The sequence below is a fragment of the Leopardus geoffroyi genome, chromosome C2 (genome assembly GCF_018350155.1).
Source record: "Leopardus geoffroyi isolate Oge1 chromosome C2, O.geoffroyi_Oge1_pat1.0, whole genome shotgun sequence".
In the NCBI taxonomy this organism is placed as follows: Eukaryota; Metazoa; Chordata; class Mammalia; order Carnivora; family Felidae; genus Leopardus; species Leopardus geoffroyi.
The window spans coordinates 6,259,094-6,281,058 of record NC_059333.1 but is presented as its reverse complement, the minus strand read 5'-3'; the positions used below and the strand labels follow the sequence as shown (position 1 = coordinate 6,281,058).

The 21,965-nt window shown below is 44.5% G+C and overlaps 1 protein-coding gene across 2 annotated transcripts in view; it reads left to right on the top strand.

Annotated features, from left to right (window-relative positions):
* The window catches only part of LOC123610569 (SH3 domain-binding glutamic acid-rich protein-like), a 58,641-nt gene that overhangs the window by 9,499 nt on the left and 27,177 nt on the right, over nucleotides 1-21,965 (top strand). The window contains exon 3 of one of the 2 annotated variants that reach the window (XM_045501355.1): nucleotides 9,428-9,508. The exons of the other annotated variant lie outside the window; for it this stretch is intronic. Within the exon in view, the coding sequence (XP_045357311.1) occupies nucleotides 9,428-9,508 (81 nt within the window). The remainder of the gene's footprint in view (nucleotides 1-9,427; nucleotides 9,509-21,965) is intronic. 2 annotated transcript variants of the gene reach the window in all.

The following is a 21,965-nucleotide window of genomic DNA, read 5'->3' as shown; positions in this document are numbered from 1 at the left end:
CTCTGCCCCTCCCCCGTTCATGCTCTGTCTCTCTCTGTCCCAAAAATAAATAAACGTTGAAAAAAAAAATTAAAAAAAAAAAAATAATAAAAACTCAAAGGGCTTTAGAACACGTGCACTGGAAGCTGTCTGGGGGTCATCTGAGCCTTCTAGGTCATTTTTCAGATGCCTCCATCAGGGCTCCGGAGGGTGGAGGGAGCTGGTCAGCGTTGTGTTGTTCCTGAAGGCTGGAGCCACCTGTAGGAATCTTGACTCACCTCTTTCCTTGCACGCAAAATGGCTGCTTCTTTAGATTAGCTCCTCTTGATTCTGTGTCTCATCTAAAGCTGGCATGGTCCAATTAAAGCCTGAAGGCCAAGGCCTGTGGCTGCCTGTTTTAGTAAATACAGTGTTATTGGAACACGTCCACACTAGTTCAATGACCCATCACCTGTGGCTGATTTTGCATAATGGGAGAGCTGAGTAGTTGCCACAGACACCATATGACTCACAAAGCCAGAAGTATTTAGTATCTGCCCATTTACAGAAAAGCTTTGGGGGCCTGCCTCCGACGTGAAGCACCGACTTGTTTGGTTATTGGAGGTTTGTATTCGTTTCATAAGGTTGATGTAACAAAACACCACAAACATGGTGGCTGTTGTGAGCTGTCTGTGCCCTCCCCAAATTCATAGGTTGAAGCTCTAACCTCCATGGTGAGGGTATTTGGAGATGAGGCCTTTGGGAAGTATCAGCTGAGATGAGGTCATGCAGGGAGGGGGTGCTTTGTGTCGTGATTAATGTCCTCGGAGGAAGAGGGAGAGAGAGAGAGAGAGAGAGAGAGAGATTCCTCTCTCTCCACCATGTGAGCACACGGCCAGAGGCAGCTGTCTGCAAGCCAGAACCCAGCCATCCTGGCACTCTGGTCTCGGGAGTCCAGCCCCCAGAGCTGTGAGATGAGACATTTCTGTCATTTAAGCCCCTCAGTCTGTGGCATTTTGTTATGCAATCCAAGCTGACTAATTCGGTGCTTTAAAATAACAGAAATGTACTCTCGCACAGTTCTGGAGGTCAGAGGTCTGAAGGCAAGGCGTCAGTAGCATTGGTTTCTTCTGGAGGCTACGAGGGAGGATCTGTTCCATGCCTTTCTCCTAGCTTCTGGTGCTTGCCAGCAACCCTTGGTGTTCCCCAGCTCGAAGATATCTCTTTCCGATCTCTGTCTCCATCTCTCCTTGTGTTCTCCTGGTCTCTGTCTTCACTTGGCTTCTTTAAGGACAACAGTCATTGGAATAGGGCTCACCCCACTCCAGTATAGCCTCTTGTAACTAATCACATCTGTAAATATCCTATTTCCGAATAAGGTCACTTTCTCAGGTTCTGGGTGGACGGGGATTTGTGGGGAACAGCACAGGGCTGTATGGATTTACATGGCTGTGTTAGCATTGTTCAGAGGCTTAGCTCAGTCCTGTGGGTGGGGGGGTGTTTTCAAACAGTCTGAACGTGGCAAACTCTTGTTTAAGAGAACGTATAGTCCAGCCCAGGCCTCCTGTGGGTTTAAGCTGGGGCTTCCCAGGATGTAGGATGGAATTCCTATGTGAGGAAGGGTCCTCCCCTCCACCTCTCACTCTTGCCTTCCCCTGCCCTCCCCACATCCTGACATCCCTGCATCCTGACCCATATTTCTAAGGCTTGGGGCTCTTTGTTTTTAAAAAAAATGTTTATTTATTTATTTTGAGAAAGAGAGAGAGTGTGTGTGTGAGCAAGCAGAGGGGAGGAGCAGAGAGAGAGAGGGAAAGAGACAATCCCAAGCAGGCTCCATGCTGCCAGCACAGAGCCCGGCTTGGGGTTCGAACTCACAAACCATGAGATCATGACCTGAGCTGAAACCAAGAGTCGGACGCTTAGCCAACTGAGCCACCCAGGTGTCCCATAAGACTTGGGGCTCTTATTGGATGAGGAAAGGAATAGTGGTGGTGGGCAATTTTAATTTTATTTTATAACTTTTCTTAATAATTGAAAAATCAATACATGTGCACACTGAAAACTTTAAATGGTTCAGGGGCGCCTGGGTGGCTCAGTGGGTTAAGCGTCCGACTTTGGCTCAGGTCATGATCTCGCAGTCCGTGGGTTCGAGCCCCGCGTCGGGCTGTGTGCTGACAGCTCAGAGCCTGGAGCCTGTTTCGAATACTGTGTCTCCCTCTTTCCCTGACCCTCCCCTGTTCATGCTCTCTCTCTCTCTGTCTCAAAAATAAATAAACGTTAAAAAAAAAAAAATTATTTATTTATTTATTTTTCCAATATATGAAATTTATTGTCAAATTGGTTTCCATACAACACCCAGTGCTCATCCCAAAAGGTGCCCTCCTCAATACCCATCACCCACCCTCCCCTCCCTCCCATCCCCCATCAACCCTCAGTTTGTTCTCAGTTTTTTAAAAAAAATTTAAATGGTTCAAAAGTTGCCTCTGGTAAAAATTATTCTGCCTCCCATGTCAGACCTCTGTGATTCTAGTTCCTTCCCCGAGGTGGCTGGCTTCACGGACTTGTGATCTGGGAAGTCACCCAGGCCCCACACTTAAGAGAGCTCTCTGCTTGGTTCAACACTCTGCTATTGCTGTCTTGAATTTTTTTTAAATGTTTATTTATTTTTGAAAGAGAGAGAGAGAAAGCACATGCACAAGCGGAAGAGGGGCAGAAAGAGAGAGACAGAGAATCCCAAGCAGGCCCCATGAAGTGAGTGCAGAGCCTGATGCTGGCCTGGAACTTGAACCCTGAGATCATGACTTGGACACTTAACCAAGTGAGCCACCCAGGCACCCTCTGCTGTCGCTGTCTTGAAATCCACAACGTTTTTTTTTTTCTTTTTTTTTTTTTAATGTTTTTATTTATTTTTGAGACAGAGAGAGAACGAGCATGAGCAGGGGAGGGGCAGAGAGAGGGAGACACAGAATCTGAAGCAGGCTCCAGGCTCTGAGCTGTCAGCACAGAGCCTGACACGGGGCTCAAACCCACAGACTGTGAGATCATGATCTGAGCTGAAGTCGGACACTTAACCGACTGAGCCACCCAGGCACCCCGTCACAACGGGTTTTGAACAAGGGACCCGGTTTCATTTTTGCATGGGGTCCCTGCAAATGACATAGAGGGACCTGTTCTGGCAAACCAATGTTGGCAATTTCTAGTTTGACCTTCCAGAGATTTTCTGTGTATATTTATAATATACATGACATATATATTTTATAGATACCTGTAATATCTATGATACAGGATACATTATACAGCTATATATTGATATATTGTATATTCCTTAAAAATAGGAGTGTGCTATAACACTTGGGTTTTTTCAGTCCATAACCGTATCTCAGAGACCCCTGAGCTGCACAAGCATCTTACTTTAATGGCTGCCAAATGTTCCATTGTATATGACATCATTTATCGACACAGCCCTCTAGTGGGGAATATTCAGGAAACATTCAGCACACAGACAATGCTGCAGGAAATCTTTTTTGTAAAAATTTTGTTATGTTTTTTGAGAGAGAGAGAGAGTGCGAGTAGGGGAGGGGCAGAGAGAGAGAGGGAGAGAGAGAATCCCAAGCAGGCTCCATGCTGTCAGCGTAGAGCCCGATATGGCATTTGAACCCAGGAACCATGAGATCATGACCTAAGCCAAAATCAAGAGTCGGACACTTAACTAACTGAACCACCCAGGTGTCCCCAGGAAATCTTTTGATACATACAGATTCTTGTACACAGTATGAATATATGCGTGTAGGAATCAGTTCCTAGAAAATGTGCTAAGTTAAAACACGTATGCACTTTGTATTTCAGTAGATGTTGGCAAATGGCCCTATACTGCCCTGTGCCAACTTATGTGTCCACCAACCTAGTCTGAGGGTGGCTAATTCCCTGTGACCTTGACCACACTCCATATGCAAACTTCTGAATCTTTGCCAATCTAATAGATGAAAAATATATTCTCACTGCTTTGACTTGGATTTCTGTCTGGATGAGTAAGGCTGAATTCCTTTTCCTATGTTTATGAGGTATTTGTGTTTTTCTGTGACTTGCTCTGTCTCTGTTGGGCCACAGGTGATATTGGTTTGTAAAAGTCTTTATTTATGAAGGAAAGTAGCCCTTTACTCCCATAGATGTTGCAAATTCTTTTCCCACATTTTTTGTCTTTTGAGTTTTTAAGCAGAACTTAAAATTTTTTTATGTAGACAAATTCACTGATCTTTTTTTCTTTATGGTTCCTGACCCTGAGTCTTGCTTAGAAAAGCTTTCTGTACTCTGAAATTATCAAAAGAATAATTTCATTTTTTTCTATTAGTACTTTTCCAATGAAAGTAATATTTTAAATCTTCTATTTTTCCTTATTTTAACTGTTCTTTTATTTTTTTAACATTTATTTATTTATTTTTAAATTTTTTTTTCAACGTTTATTTATTTTTGGGACAGAGAGAGACAGAGCATGAATGGGGAGGGGCAGAGAGAGAGGGAGACACAGAATTGGAAACAGGCTCCAGGCTCTGAGCCATCAGCCCAGAGCCTGACGCGGGGCTTGAACTCACGGACCGCGAGATCGTGACCTGGCTCAAGTCGGACGCTTAACCGACTGCGCCACCCAGGCGCCCCAACGTTTATTTATTTTTGAGAGAGAGAGAGACAGTGAGAGCAGGGGAGGGGCTGAGAGAGAGAGGGAGACACAGAATCCGAAGCAGGTTCCAGGCTCAGAGCTGTCAGCACAGAGCCCGACGTGGGGCTCGAACCCACAAGCCGTGAGATCATGACCTGAACCAAAGTCAGACGCTTAACCAACTGAGCCATCCAGGTGCCCTAATCTGTGGACACTCTTAACAAAAGTGCACTGATGAGGCAGAGGGCTTTGTTTCCAGAAAGTAGCTAAAAATGATTATTTGTATTGTAGGTTCAGATTTTATTTTATTTTTTTTATTTATTTTTTTTTTTTAATTTTTTTTTAATCTTTATTTTTGAGAGAGAGAGAGACAGAGCATGAGCATGAGCAGGGGAGGGGCAGAGAGAGAGGGAGACACAGAATCGGAAACAGGCTCCAGGCTCTGAGCCATCAGCCCAGAGCCTGACGCGGGGCTCGAACTCACGAACCGTGAGATCGTGACCTGAGCTGAAGTCGGACGCTCAACCGACTGAGCCACCCAGGCGCCCCTGTAGGTTCAGATTTTAAAAGGAGACTCAAAGAAAGGTTCTGAAGACTATGTCAGGATTTTGTTTTTTATTTTTTTTGTTTATTTTCGAGAGGTGGGGAAGGGAGAAGGAGGGGCAGAGAGAGAGGGAGATACAGAACCCGAAGCAGGCTCCAGGCTCTGAGCTGTCAGCACAGAGCCTGACATGGGACTCGAACTCCCGAACCTCGAGATCATGACCTGAGCCAAAGTCAGACACTTAACCGACTGAGCCACCCAGGCATCCCTCTGTCAGGTTTAAAATGGTAGAGGGAACCTCAGGGACAAGCAGTGGTCTCTCGCACCAGGGCAGGGAGAGGAGTGGATGTCGAGGTAGTTCTGAGCACCGCTGTGTCCCTGCCTGTGCGAACTGCCCCGTGCAGAGCAGATGAAGACATTATCCTGAGGGCGTGGCCGACCACCATTAGCTAGAGAAAGGGGACACCCGACGGGAAGCCAAGCACAGTGGAGGCCAGCTTACCCGCCTGGCAGAGGAGTGCTAACTGGTCGTAGCAGACATGTCTGTCGATGCCAGGTTGAAGGCTGTGCATCTTAGCCCAGGTAAGGACTGGGTGCCTGCCTGGGCCTGAACACAACCAAAGGGGACCTGGGCCACTCAGCACAGGTGGGCATCCTCAGGGCTGCAAGGGAAACGGGATGCAAGGCCAGTGAAGCAGGGGTGGGGCAGGGCTCTCTCAACGCATAGATGTTACTGAACAAGCTATTTCACATCGTTGAAAACTTATTATGAGGGGCGCCTGGGTGGCTCCGTCGGTTAAGCACCCGACTCTTGACTCCAGATTGCACGGCTCCTGAGTTTGAGCTCCACGTCTGGCTCTTGCTGACTCTGGAGCCTACTTAGGATTCTCTCTCCCCTTCCCTCTCTACCCCTCCCCTGCTATCTCACTCTCTCTCTCTCTCAAAATAAATAAATAAAACAAAATAACAAAACAAAACAAAAAAACCATGTGTGTACCAGATATCAAAAGAGACTTCAGCACCTCACTCACCATTTCCTTATTTACGTGTGTGTGTTTTTAAAATTTATTTATTTATTTTGAGAGAGTGCACGTATGGGATGGGGCAGAGAGAGAGGGGGAGAGAGAGAGAATCCCAAAAAGACTTTCCTCTGTCAGCGTAGAGCCGAATTCGGGGCTCATTCTCACACACCGTGAGATCATGACCGAAATCAAGAGCTGGATGCTTAACTGACTGAACCACCCAAGAGCCCCTGTCTTGTTTTTTAGTACTTTAGTTTGTTGGTCTTCATCCTACCCCACAACTTAGACATTTCTAATTATTGTTTTTTAACATTTATTTATTTTTGAGAGAGAAGGAGTGGGAGAGGGGCAGAGAGAGAGAGGGATACACAGAACCCAAAGCAGGCTCCAGTCTCCGAGCCGTCAGCACAGAGCCTGATGCGGGGCTCGAATTCACGAACTGCGAGATCATGACCTGAGCCGAAGTCGGATGCTTAACCGACTGAGCCCCCCCAGGCACCCCTAATGATTGTTTTTATTTTTTATTATTATTTAAAAAAAAATTTTTTTTTCAACGTTTATTTATTTTTGGGACAGAGAGAGGCAGAGCATGAACGGGGGAGGGGCAGAGAGAGAGGGAGACACAGAATCGAAAGGCTCCAGGCTCTGAGCCATCAGCCCAGAGCCCGACGCGGGGCTCGAACTCACGGACCGCGAGATCATGACCTGGCTGAAGTCGGACGCCCAACCGACTGCGCCACCCAGGCGCCCCAATGATTGTTTTTATAGTCAATGTTTGTTTAGTTTAGATTTACCCACATATTTATTAATATCTTTGCTCATGATTCCTTCTTGCATCTTAGATAATATATCTGCAGTCACTTTCTGTTTGCCTAGTATAGCCTGTTAAAGTTTCTTTGAGTATCTATTGGTGGTAAGTTCTCTAAATTTTGGAGTAAAAAGGACATTTTTCAGGGGTGCCTGGGTAGCTCAGTTGAGCATCTGACTCTTGATTTCAGCGCAGGTCATGATCCCAGGGTTGTGGGATTGAGCCCCGAGTCGGGCTCCATGCTGAGTGTGGAGCCTGCTTAAGATTCTCTTTCTCTCCCCTCTGCCCTGCTCATGCTCTCTCTAAAAAAAAAAAAAAAAAAAAAAAAAAAGACTAATGTTGGTTTTACCTCATGGCTAAAAAAGTTTCACTGGGTCTAAAATTCTGGGTTGATGGTTATTTTCTGTAAACACATGAAACTGTTATGTTGCTTTCTTCCAACTTCTGTGTTGCTGTCCAGAAGCCACTTGTCAATCTAATTGTCTTTCTGTCACGGGGAAGGGTCTTTTTCCTTCTCCCCCTTGCCCCTGCCTCCTTCACTCTCCCCTCCCACTCTGCCCCCCTTTTATAAAACTCCCCACCTTGAGGAGGCTCGAGGCTTTAGCCACTCTCGCTTTTACTCACCGTGGCATCAAAGTTGGCATAAAGCTCTGCCAGCTTTGTTGCAAACTCAGCCTTGGTGTGTGCTTGTTCCTAGGACTCCTGGCCTCACCTGGTCGTGATCTTTCCTTTCGTATCACCAGCTCAGCAGTGCACCTACGCTTCTTTTCTCAATCTGGCTTCTTCAGGGCATCTAATGCTACCCTAACGTGACTGGAAGTTGAAAAAACCATTTCATACTCATGATTTCCTGTATCTGTTTGTTAGCATCAAGTCAAAAATCACGACAAATTGTTCTTTGGTCCTCTGAAGCTGAAGGAGCTATTTGGACCCAAGTTGAAGCAGAGGACAGTTCGCTCAACTATGAGGAAACCGTTCTCGACCGGAAAGCTTCTAGAGTTGGCCAACTAGAGAAGTCATAGATCTTTTCGGAATTTTTGAAAAACAGCATAAATTTATTTTATTATATTTCACCTGCTCTCTACGGGTACTAACGCATTCTATCATGTGATCCTTTACCAACGCCTAGCAAGTGGGTGCCCCAGGAATCAGCCAGAATTTCTGACACCAAAGGATCACTTGCTCACGATGCTCTGTGTCCTTCAACTCAGATTTGAGGCGGCTTACAAACATGTATTCAGCATACAAGAATAAATTTAATCACTGAGGGAATCCAGGCACCAGGTAGGAAAATAATAAAGCTTTGGGCAAGGTCGACACACAAGAATACACAACACTTTCTTCCCCATGTCAGTGGCCTGTATTTGGTTTTAAGGTTCTTAATACACATAAGAGTAGGGTAGAGAGTAACACCACTGAGTTGGTGTGAGTGCCGTCTGTTCAAGCTGGGCCAGACACACTGCCCTCAATGTGTGAAGAGACTATACCACTGCCCTGATGACAAACATTGGCAGTCTGGGGAAGTAGTCTGGGGAACACCTCGTATGTTTTAATTGTATGAAATGAGGGGCGCCCGGGTGGCTCAGTCGGTTAAGCGTCCAACTTCGGCTCAGGTCATGATCTCACGGTTCGTGGGTTCGAGCCCCATGTCAGTCTCTGTGCTGACAGCTCAGAGCCTGGAGCCTGCCCCCGATTCTGGGTCTTTTTCTCTCTCTGCTCCTCCCCAACTTGTAAGCTCTCTGTCTCTCTCTGTCTCTTTCAAGGATATGAAATGAAATTCTTCTGAGCTGTGGACCGTCGCACTACTGGTTTAGGGCTGGACCCGCCTGCTGGGTGGGCTGTGGTGGGGCAGTGGGGTGGCAGAGGGACTTCACTGAGCCCCAGACTTCAGTCAGTTACCAGGTCTCACCTCCTCCTGTAGTTTCTCCCCTTTGCCGAAACAAGTGTTGCTGTAAGCCCTCCGTAATCTTAAGGCTGCTGGGACCAGAAGGTCTGAGATGGGGCTGGTCCTCTAGAAGCTCCTATAGTAACACTGGAGAAATCCTGTGTCGTCTTAGTCCCCGCTGATCAGGGTCCAAATCCACGGGGCCAGATTACAAGGAAAGGAGCTAAAGATGTGAAACTTTTAGAGAATCCTTCACTCTATGTATCTGAGTCTTGTCAGCGATTCCTGAACACAAACTGGTGTGTGTGGGGGTGTGTGTGAGTTCTCACTGTTCTGTATTCCACACAGTGAAATGATAAAAACAAATGTAAAGTTCATGGTTAGAGATTCTTAACTTTGGGGGTTAGTCATCTTTGACAAAACAAACTGGGATAACCTTTTGTGTTAGCTTCTAGCTTAATGACTAATAAAAAAGATCAACTTAGGTAAATATTCTGGCTCTCCAGTATGCAGTGGGTTTAAACATTTTTTTTCTTTTTTTTTTTTTTCCTTCAAGGATTTTGACTCTTTCTTCTCTGCCAAAGAAGAGAATATTATTTATTCATTTCTTGGTTTGGCTCCCCCTCCAGGCTCAAAGGTAAGCTTACACACCCCATTGAGGCTCAGTACGAGTCATAATGAATGAAGATAGAAATCAGCATCCAAGCTGTTTAATAAATGATGATCTTTTTTAAAAAAAATTTTAATGTCTAATTTTTGAGAGAGAGAGAGACAGAGACAGAGACAGAGCGTGAGTGGGGGAGGGGCAGAAAGAGGGGGCGACCCAGAATCTGAAGCAGGCTCCAGGCTCTGAGCTGTCAGCACAGAGCCCGATATGGGGCTCGAACTCATTAATGGTGAGATCATGCCCTGAGCTGAAGTTGGACGCTTAACCAACTGAACCACCCAGATGCCCCATAAATGATCTTTAAGTTAACACAATTTTTAATATATTCCTTATTCTGATGAAGTCTTATGCATAGAGATAATGCAAAGTTTTTACTAAAATATGTTCCAAAACTATGCTTTTCATATTTTTGCTATATTTTTTCTATATTTTATACCTTGTTGTAGTAAGTTTTACAATACTGAAATTAAGAAATACTGCATTCAGTAATTTTAAATACACTAAATAAAGATGTACAAATTTGAGTTCCCAGATTATGTTTATGAAGTTATTTTTTAATGAACTGACTTCTTATGTGACTTATTTTAGCTAATTTTACAATACTATATCACCCTATTTACAATACTATATCACTCTATTTAAAATGAGTTGAACTGTGCTTTTTTATCTGATAAAGAGGGGGAAAGTAAAATCTAGACACAGTCTCAGTGGGTTTTTTTTTCTTCTGGTGTTGTCTCATCTTTGATTACGTAAAATTATTTCAGTTTCATACAGAATTATGCTAATGAAGCTAATATTAGGAATTTGCCTACTGGAGATCACCTAGCTTCAGTCTCTGCACCAAATCACTGCATCCTTACTTCTCCTGAGATCTCACACATGACTCTCCACAGATACAAGTACACATTTGTTTGATTCATGTATTTCTTAATTTGTTTGTACTCAGCTTCATTTCAAAAATGATTTGTGATGATTGAGTCCAAATTAATTCTCATTGTAGGAGAAACACCTCAAAATGCTACCTTATAGAGATGGGTTGGTCTCAGAGGCATGTGGCCGTGCTGTCTTTCATATGTCAGCATTCTTCAGGTAACGCCATTTGGGACCTCTTAGTGCTCAGGTTAACATGTGCGAGTCTAGCACCAATTCCTTGTCCAAAGGTAACATGTAGGTTTCACAGTTGGTTAATGGGTTTATAGGAGGAAGAAAATCTTCCCTTTTAGTGAAATACCTTTCTGGCCTGAGTCAACTTGAATGCAACACATTTCAAATGCTGTATTGACAATTAAAAAAAGGGTATTACATGCAATCTAATCTTTTTTAATTGGTGTAGGAGTTTGGTATGAGGGTTTTATTTGGTATAGGAGTTTGTTAACTGGGTCCTATTAGTTTAGTTATTATGTTTAAGACACGGTGCCTTGGTGTTAAGGTATATTTCTTGGTGGGGACACTCAGGTGACTTGTGTCTTGAAGATAGGAAGGAAGGGTAGAGGGAAGACTGTTTCAGGCAAAGGGAACAGCAAGTGCAAAGGCCCTGAGGCAGGAAAGAGCCTGGAAATTGTAAGAGCTGCCACGAGGCCGGCATTGCCAGAGTGAGGGGTGGGGGTACCATAGGAGGTGGGATCTGCGGGTGGGCAGCCCATGGGCCACAGCAATGTTCCAGATTCTATCTCAGGTGCAGTGGAGATGATGTAAGAGGTTTTTTTTTTTTTTTTTAACGTTTATTTATTTTTGGGACAGAGAGAGACAGAGCATGAACGGGGGAGGGGCAGAGAGAGAGGGAGACACAGAATCGGAAACAGGCTCCAGGCTCTGAGCCATCAGCCCAGAGCCTGACGCGGGGCTCGAACTCACGGACCGCAAGATCGTGACCTGGCTGAAGTCGGACGCTTAACCGACTGCGCCACCCAGGCGCCCCGATGTAAGAGGTTTAAGTGGAGAAGTAGTCTCTCTTTTGTTTGTTTTTGTTTTATTTTATTAATTATTATTATTTTTAAATATAATTTATTGTCAAATTGGCTAACATACAGTGTGTAAAGTGTGCTCTTGGTCTTTGGGGTAGATTCCCGTGGTTCATTGCTTACATACAACACCCAGTGCTCATCCCAATAAGTGCCCTCCTCAATGCACATCACCCACTTTCCCCTCTCCCCCACGCTCCCATCAACCCTCAGATTGTTCTCTGTATTTAAGAGTCTCTTACGGCTTGTCTAGTGGAGAAGTATTCTTATCTCCTTCTTGAAAACTCATTTTGGCTACTATGGGATAAATGGACTAGAAGGGTACAAACTGTCTTGGTACTGGATGAGATATCATGGCGACTTGGACCAGGGTGGTGGGATAGAACGATACAGAGTGGAGATTTTAGGGCCTGTTTTGGAGGAAGACTTGGTAAAACTTGCTGATGGATTGAATGTGGGGGTGGGGATGGAACGTATGAGTGCTTCTAGCCGTTGGGTACAGACATTCACTTTGGTTGGAGGTGCCATCTTTACAGGGGGGTGTTAAGTTTGAAGAAGACATCTAAGTGAAGAAGTGAGGTAGACAGTAGCAAGTTGATCTGTGTCTCATTGAGGTCTGGCGGAGGAGGCACATGGGGAATCCACTAGCATGTGGATGGGGCTAAAGTAGAGAGGGGGTCAGTAGCAAGGAGGCCGGGCTTGGAGGTGCTCCAAGCTTAAAGCGTAGAGGATAAGCAGAGGCCGGTTGAGGAGGCAAAGGTGGACAGTCTTGAGGCACGAGGAGACCCAGAGCGTGTGGTGTTAAGGCAGCCAAGGGCAGCCAAAGAACATTTTTCACACAAGAGGGTCTGATGCTTCCGAGAGATTGAGTCAGTGAGGACAAAAAAGTGACCATTGGCCTAGATAACACAGAGGTCCTTGGTAGCCATGTCAGAAGTAGTCTCTGAGGAGGGGTGAAGATAGAAGCAAGATTGGGGGGGGTTGAAGGAGAGCTGGTGTAAGAAGGAGGAATTACATATGGTCAGTTATCTCTGGGGAGTTTCCCAGGGACGGGAGAATATGGCAGCAGCATTGTTTTTAAAGCGTCTGCACATTACTGCTGCAGGAACCTTGGGTCCAGGCGCTTTGAGCTGCTGGCGTCTTCTCTCTCCTGCCACCTGCTGGACAGACTCCTGCTACTTCTCATCCCTTTCCAGGCCCCAGACCAGTGGGCAGTGGGAGGGGAGTCTAGATTTTACAGCTGAAGACCCAGTGGGGGGTTTTGTAAACAACAAAGACTTTTCTATTCCGGGTCAGTGGTAGTCTGGCCAAGCCTAGGAAGGAGGATTTTCCTTTAACCTTTTATAGGTCAAATTCTTAGACAGAGCCCCCTCTTCCCCAGGAGTCACAGTGAATGGGGGGCAGAGGGGCAGCAGAGCAGAACACCCTCTCTGTTCACAGACCATCCTGGGCGTCATGTTCTTTCCATTTCTTTTCTTGTAATGTGCTGTTTTTCGTAATGATCATTTCTTACTTTTTAAAAGTTTGTTTGTTTATTTTAACGTTTATTCATTTTTGAGAGAGACAGCATGAAATGGGGGAGGGGCAGAGAGAGAGGAAGACACAGAATCCGAAGCAGGCTCCAGGCTCCAAGCCGTCAGCACAGAGCCCAACGCGGGGCTCGAACTTACGGGCTACGAGATCATGACCTGAGCCAAAGTCGGACGCTCAGCTGACTGAGCCATCCAGGTGCCCCACTAACTCTTCAATGTTCTGATCTCTTCACTTTCATTTTCTGTGTTTTTGTCTTTCTCTCCCTTCTGAGACATTTCTTCCACTTTTTTTTTTTTTTAATTTAAAAAAAATTTTTTTTTTTTTCAGCGTTTATTTATTTTTGGGACAGAGAGAGACAGAGCATGAATGGGGGAGGGGCAGAGAGAGAGGGAGACACAGAATCGGAAACAGGCTCCAGGCTCTGAGCCATCAGCCCAGAGCCTGACGCGGGGCTCGAACTCCCGGACCGCGAGATCGTGACCTGGCTGAAGTCGGACGCTTAACCGACTGCGCCACCCAGGCGCCCCTCTTCCACTTTTTATACCACCTTCTATTTTTTCCCCTATCGATCATGTTTTATTTCTCACAAACTTTTTTTTTCTCTTTGGTTTTCTCTGGCTACTCCCTTACCAAATAGCTTCCTGTTCTTGTTGTATAGGTTCATTATTTTTCTTACCTCTGAGTTTGTTAAACACAGTTTTTCTTTTTACACACTTTCGTCAACTCTCTGCATTCTCTTTCTCTAAGTGCCCCCTTTCTCTGTTTCCTTTTTATTTTTATGTAAGATGTTTTTCTCAGATGTGTGGGGACCCTTGGCTGTATTTAAGATCAAGGTGCTAAAAGGCTGAATGGATGCTCTGTGTCCATGATCGTGACTGTCCGGGTGGTAGACTTTCCCATGGGATGATTTAGAGAGGACTTACTGGCTTTCTGTTAGGGATCCTGTACCGTGGGCTTTTTCGGTTGGTTCCGGTGAACTTCTCCAGGGAGGAATCTTCCATTTCCTGAAGTGGTAGTGGGGGGTAGTGGAGGTGATGATGGTGGAGGTGATGGTGTTAGTGGGGTGGAGGGGATAGTGGTGGGAGTGATGGTGGTGGTGATGGTGGTGGTGGTCGTGGAGGTGATAATGGAGATGATGACGGTGGTGGTAAGCGGAGAGTAATTCTGGTTGCCAGTGTTCTGGATGCAGGTTGGGAAGGGGGATAGGAATGTCTTCTTTTTTATGACGTGGACTTCTCAGGTAGATCCTGGGTCCCCACCTCAGCTGGCCTCATGATCAAGAGGTCAGAGTCTTTCTGGTTCAGCTTGTGCAGAGACTAATCCTCTTTATTTAGGAGTAGGCATTTGCCTGCCATCCAGGAATGTGGAGGGAATCTAAATCTGCTTCTCATTCCCCCTCATCCCTTTTTGTAAGAAATGATGTCTTAGATTTTTTGAGGTTAAGCCAATTATTACTCAACCGTTTCCTTTTCTGCCTTCAAAATTTGTGGACTTTTTTTTTTTTTTTTTTTAATGCAGTAGCCTCTCACTTGTTCTTTTTGTCCTTGTAAGTTTACCCTTTAAAGGAAAATGTCTTTGGGGCGCCTGGGTGGTTCAGTCGGTTGAGCGTCCGACTTTGGCTCAGGTCATAATCTCACGGTCTGTGAGTTTGAGCCCTGCGTCGGGCTCTGTGCTGACAGCTAGGAGCCTGGAGCCTGCTTGGGATTCTGTGTCTCCCTGTCTCTCTGACCCTCCCCCGTTCATGCTCTGTCTCTCTCTGTCTCAAAAATAAATAAACATTAAAAAAAGTTTTTTTAAATAAAAGAAAATGTCTTTTTTAAAAAAAATGTTTATTTTATTTATTTTGAGAGAGAGAGAGAGAGTGAGTGCAAGCTGGGGAGGGGCAGAGGGAGAGAGAGAGAGAATCCTGAGCAGACTCCACACTCATTGCAGAACTTGATGAGGGGCTCAATCTCATGACTATGAGATCATGAATCTGAGCCGAAATCTAGCGTTGGTTGTTAACATGCTGAGCCATCCAGGTGCCCTGAAAATGTCTTTGCTATCATGTCAGTGGGGTTCCGGGAAGGAGCCAAGGCAAGTAGCTGCATTTAATTTCCCACAAATAACTAGAAACTGCCTGTCATTTTTAATGACCCCAATCTTCTCATAAAGTATCATCCTCTATTCTTCTATTAAGTTCTTTCCATATGTCAGTTAATTCTATCTAATTTATTTCAGTTATATAATGAAATTAAATGTCTAATTTTTGATTGTCTTTTTAAAAACACTATACTGAGATGTAATTCATATACTACACAATTCACCCAGTGAAAGTATGCAATTAATGGCTTTTTAGTATATTCACAGAGTTGTGCAACCATCACATCACCACGATCTACTTCCAGAACATTTTCATCAATCACTCCCCAAAAACCCCAATCTCCACTAGCTGTTATCCGCCCCCCCCCCCCCCCCCCCCCCCCCCCCGCCAAAACTACCCATTCTGTCAGCACTAAAGAACCACAAATATACTTTTTTCTATGTAGATTTTCCTCTTCTGGGCCTTTTGTGTAAATGGAATCACACAACATTCTGTTTTTTGTGCCTGTCTTCTTTAACTTAGCATAATGTTATCAAGGTACATCCATTTTCTGGTATATAACAGGACTTCTTTTTTATGCAGATAACATTTTATTTTGTGAATAGACTAATTCTCTTTATCCATTCACCAGTTGATAGACACTTGAATTGTTTTCATTTTGGGGCTATTATGAGTAATGCTCTTACGACCATCTTTTGTTTAATTTTATTTTAAATAGTGCTATTTTTTAGTATAGGCTGCTATGCAAGAGAATCACTTGTATAGGTTTAAAAATCCAGGTACCTGAGTTCTGCTTCAGACCCACTGATCCTGAATTGCTGGGGAGAGGCCGAAGGATCTCCATTTTTAAAAAGTTCTTTGATTTAGGGGTGCCTGGGTGGCTTAGTCGGTTAAGCATCTGATTTCGGCTCAGGTCATGATCTCACGATTCATGAGTTTGAGCCCTGTGTCAAGCTCTGTGCTGACAGCTTGGAGTCTGGACCCTCCTTTGGATTCTGTGTCTCCCTCTTTCTCTGCCCCTCCCCTGCTTGCCCTCTGTCTGTCTGTATCTCTCTCTCTCAAAAATAAACATTTAAAAAAAGTTAAAAAAAAAGTTCTTTGGTTGAATCTGATGCACACTTCTGTTTAGCAGCCACTAACCTAGGGACTCATTTAAATATTCATGTACGTGCCTCTCCAAAATGAATGCGTAACATATTGCTTTGGTTAAAAAACTTGTAGAGAAACTATGAGGTCACTTTGCTTCCTTCCTTCCCTGGAGACCACAAACATCATGCATTTTAAAAAAATTATATATAAAACTATATGTAAAAACTGTATATTTATCTGCATAAGCAGTACATATGTTTTGTATTTTTAATGCCTAATCAGTATCACCTTTTTTAGAATGTTCTATAGCTGGCTCTTTAAAAAAACAACATTATGCTTTGAGATGTATCTACACTAACGTATGTAAATCTGTTTCAGCCTCTGCTGTGTTTTATCTTGTCCCATTTAAAAAAATGTCTAATCTTAATTTTTAAATCCTGCCTTGATTTGTGCTTAAATACTGTCATGTTACATGAAATTCTCTTTTTTTTTTTTTAATTTTTTTTTAACGTTTATTTATTTTTGAGACAGAGAGAGATAGAGCATGAATGGGGGCGGGTCAGTGAGAGAGAGGGAGACACAGAATCTGAAACAGGCTCCAGGCTCTGAGCTGTCAGCACACAGCCTGACGCGGGGCTCGAACCCACGAACTGCGAGATCGTGACCTGAGCTGAAGTCGGACACTTAGCCGACTGAGCCACCCAGGTGCCCCTGAAATTCTCTTTAAGGAGAATAAAGGGATGGCCATGGCATTATAAAACCCAGCGTAGTGAGAGCTAAGAGACCATCCAGTCCAGATTCTTTTCTTCCAGAGGAGGGACTTGAAGCCCACAGGGTTTACAGATACTCCACTCACTAGCGGCATAGACTGTGCTAGCATGGTGGTGTCAGCATTGCTTGGCTTTAAATTTTTTTTTTTTTTTTTCAACGTTTATTTATTTTTGGGACAGAGAGAGACAGAGCACGAACGGGCGAGGGGCAGAGAGAGAGGGAGACACAGAATCGGAAACAGGCTCCAGGCTCCGAGCCATCAGCCCAGAGCCCGACGCGGGGCTCGAACTCACAGACCGCGAGATCGTGACCTGGCTGAAGTCGGACGCTTAACCGACTGCGCCACCCAGGCGCCCCAGCATTGCTTGGCTTTATAGGTGTTTATGCATGCACACATGGAGAAAGTCCTTCAGGTGTCCTTTGGGAAGACAGACACTTCATGATTTATGGAAATGATATTATTTGTCACAGTGTCATTTTGTAGTAAACAACACTGTGGAGAAGTAGCAGCAAGGAAATTAATCTAGCTCTAAAAATAGACACCTTGACAATGACATAGAAAATGTATGCTTATAAAATATTAAGTATTATACACCACATTTTTGCTTTTAGAATATTGTTCTTGTCTAAGGCGGGAGCAGCAGGTCATTTTCCCCAAGAGGGCCTTGCAAGTGAGCACTGGATCCATTAAGGCAACTTTAGTTCTTTAAAGCCATCTGGTCATATCTGATTAAATGAGCATCATTCTTAATACCACACTCCAGGCAAGGCTTTGATTGCATAACCAGTTTCCAGTTAATGCCCTGGCAATAAGGAATACACATCCTTCTTCTTTTTTTTTTAATGTTTATTTTATTTTTGAGACAGAGAGACAGAGCATGAGCGGGGGAGGGGCAGAGAGAGAGAGAGACCCAGAATCCCAAGCAGGCTCCAGGCTCCGAGCTGTCCGCACAGAGCCTGACGCGGGGCTCGAACTTGTCAACTGGGAGATCATGACCTGAGCCGAAGTCGGATGCTCAACTGACTGAGCCCCCCAGGTGCCCCAAGGAATACACATTCTTACTGAACCCAGGCAAATAACTATATTGCCCTGAAACATGGAAAGACTTAACAAGAATCTTCGAATTCTGGAGGAGTCAGGCAGAGAGAGTATCACTTACAAATGTCTCATTTCAACTTACAAAAATAGAGCCTCCTACATTGTTGAGATTTATAAAAAGCTTAAGAGGAAAGACAGAGGGTTTCCTCATATGTCCAGAAAATAGGACATTAAAATAACGTCAACAGTATTCTAAACAAAACCTGTCCTCATCCATTACTGATTCATTCAGGTCTATGTAATTAATTCTTGTTCCACTGGACCTGCGGTAGGTAGTTTCATGAACCCATCTGCTTCTCAAGTGAAATTCTGGAAATCCTGACTCAGTCCACTGGTATGGTATCAGTGATCTTTGAGCGTTGCCATCAGAAGCCTATCTGAGAAAGCACCTGCCATATAATCCTTTTCCATGGGGCTCTGGGTCATTCTGTGTGGCAGGTGAGGCATTCTGGCTCCCCATGGACTGGAAAAGCTTTCAGGGAAGCATCCAAATAAAACAAGCTAAGAAAAATCTCTGCGGATGATGACAAAAGACTTAAAATAACTGTGGTTAATTTTATAACTGATAATTTTCAAAGGTGAAAGATTTTATGGGAATTATAACAAGAATAATGGCCCGGTATGAACATTTGGTTGTTTCTGTGGCGTGCAAAACAAAATAATAAAGTCAATCCAAAAAGTTTTAGACAAAGTATCTATAAACACAATCACTAAACCTATTTTCAAAGAAGATAGCAAACATTATATTTTATTTGTAAAAATGGATGAATAGCGGAAAACTTTAAAAACATTTTTATTTAATTAATTAATTTTTCATTTATTTATTTATTTATTTAATATGCATCCAAGTTAGTTAGCATATGGTGCAACAATGATTTCAGGAGTAGATTCCTTAAGGCCCCTTACCCATTTAGCCCATCCCCCCTCCCACAACCCCTCCAGCAACCCTGTTTGTTTTCTATATTTAAGAGTCTCTTATGACTTGTCTTCCTCCCTGTTTTTATATTATTTTTGCTTCCCTTCCCTTATATTCATCTGTTTTGTATCTTAAGTTCCTCATATGAGTGAAGTCATATGATATTTGTCTTTCTCTAATTTTACTCAGCTTAATAATACCTTCCAGTTCCATCCACATAGTCGCAAATGGCAAGGTTTCATTCTTTTTGATTGCCGAGTAATACACCACTGTATATATATATACCACATCTTCTTTATCCATTCATCCATCGATGGACATTTGGGCTCTTTCCATATTTTGGCTATTGTTGATAGTGCTGCTATAAACATGGGGGTGCATGTGTCCCTTCGAAACAGCACACCTGTATCGCTTGGATAAATGCCTAGTAGTGCAATTGCTGGGTCATAGGGTAGTTCTATTTTTAGTTTTTTGAGGAACCTCCATACTGTTTTCCAGAGTGGCTGCGCCAGCTTGCACTGCCACCAACAATGCAAAAGAGATCCTCTTTCTCCACATCCTCGCCAACCAACATCTGTTGTTGCCTGAGTTGTTGATGTTAGCCATTCTGACAGGTGTGAGGTGGTATCTCATTGTGGTTTTGATTGGTATTTCCCTGATGATGAGTGATGTTGAGCATTTTTTAATGTGTCAGTTGGCCATCTGGATGTCTTTGGAGAAGTGTCTATTTATGTCTTTTGCCCATTTCTTCACTGGATTATTTGTTTTTTGGGTGTTGAATTTGATAAGTTCTTTATAGATTTTGGATAATAACCCTTTATCTGATATGTCATTTGTAAATATCTTCTCCCATTCCATCGGTTGCCTTTTAGTTTTGCTGATTGTTTCCTTCTCTGTGCAAAAGCTTTTTATTTGGTGAGGTCCCAGTAGTTCATTTTTGCTTTTGCTTCTCTTGCCTCCAGAGACGTGTTGAGTAAGAAGTTGCCATGGCCAAGATCAAAGAGGTTTTTGCCTGCTTTCTCCTCGAGGATTTTGATGGCTTCCTGTCTTACGTTTAGGTCTTGCATCCATTTTGGTTAATTTTTGTGTATGGTGTAAGAAAGTGGTCCAGGTTCATTTTTCTGCATGTTTCAGTCCAGTTTTCCCACCATTTGCTGAAGAGACTATCTTTATTCCATTCAATATTCTTTCCTGCTCTGTCAAAGATTAGTTGGCCATACATTTGTGGGTCCATTTCTGGGTTCTTTATTCTGCTCCATTGATCTGAGTGTCTGTTTTTGTGCCAGTTTTTGTTTTTGTTTTTTTTTTAGAGAGAGGTTGCAAGTGAGCAAAGGGCAGAGAGAGAGAGAGAGAGAGAGAGAGACAGATTCCCAGGAGGGACAAAGACAGATATAGAGAGAGGGAGTGAGAAGCAGGGCTCCCCTGAAGGGGAGCTCATGCTTTTTACCCAAAGTGGGGCTTGAGCTCACCCCACGTGGGGCTCATGCTCACCCGATGTGAGACTTGAACTCATGAACCGTGAGATCATGACCTGAGCCAAAGTCAGATGCTTAACGACTGAGCCACCCTGGCGCCCTGAGGAAAACTCTTGATATAACACAATTACCCAGAAACATACTAGACCACGAATATACCCAGCATATGTGCCATGAAATATACCACGAATGCCAAGCACATTCTTACCATATATGGTAGGAATATATCAATAATATTCAGTAAGGACATTCAGTAGGTCTGGAGTGGATCCTAAACACCTATATATTAATAAAACTATATGAGTAGGTGATGGGAATACCCAACTGAAAACTACTGTTCCAGAATATGCTAGATTGAAATGAAAGAAGTAAAGATTTGATCAAGTTAGGATTTAAAGCAAACTACTGAAGTTATGATTGATAACCTATACCACGGTTGTCAAATGTCAGGAAAAGAAGCACTAGGAATCAGTGTCTTTGATACATTATTTCAGGCACGGGAATATTACTAAACTATCAACAGCAAACATCCACTTATATATATAATTAGATTGCCTCTAGCTGGTGGAGAGGAAGACAGCCATGCCCACCTTAGAGCACTGTTCATACACCGCAGTGGGGGGGACGACTGGGCGTCAGAATCCTGTATCCCAGGGAGGCTCTAACACTCCCAACAGCAACACCCACATTGCTCAGAAGAGCCTTCCAGACCCTCTGGCCAAGTCAGGCCACGTCCTCTTTGGGAAGGTGGCTTTGCTCTTGGGACACGCCCCCGTCTGATGAATGACACACAGATGACGCAACTGCATCGTGTCATTTTGGGCTCCAAATGATGTGTGATGAAAGTTTTGATACCCGTTTTCTGGCATGATCGGTGAGCTCCCATCGAAAGCAGTTTTGAGTCCCGGCAACAATATCTCAGCCAGCGAGGCATTTCCCGGTGACCTGCGGGAGGAAGAGCAGGAGACCAGGTGACTGGGGCGCCTTCCACCGAAGGAGACGCCGAGAAACCTCGGGGGCGGGGAGCCGTGTGAGGCCCGAGTCTGCGGCACAAGCACATGTTCTGGGACTTCCTGACCTGACACTGCAAGGTGAACGACAGCGTGGACGCAGGGGAGGCCCGATGGTGGTCCAGGGGCTCCGCAGGGGGAAATACACGGAGCAGGAAATAGAACCGTGAAGGAGACACCATGCGTGGGAGCCAGGAGTCTGGAATTCGGACGCAGGAGGCCCGACCTGCGAACACACGGGGGTTCCAGGAAGAACAGAAGTCCTGATGGAAGAGAAGGAATTGTGAAGGGCACGCGGGAGGGCCCGCCAGGTGAAGATGCTGGAGCCCCTGGTCCCCTGAGCGCGGGAGCCCGGAGCGGAGCCGTCTGCGGACCGGGAAGCGGGGAGGCGCGCCCGAAGGTGGCGGTGGCGAGCAAAGGGCTGATGTGAAGGGGGAAACGAGGGCCCAGGGCCCTGCCCAGGTGGGAGGGGCCCCCAGGAGGTGTATTT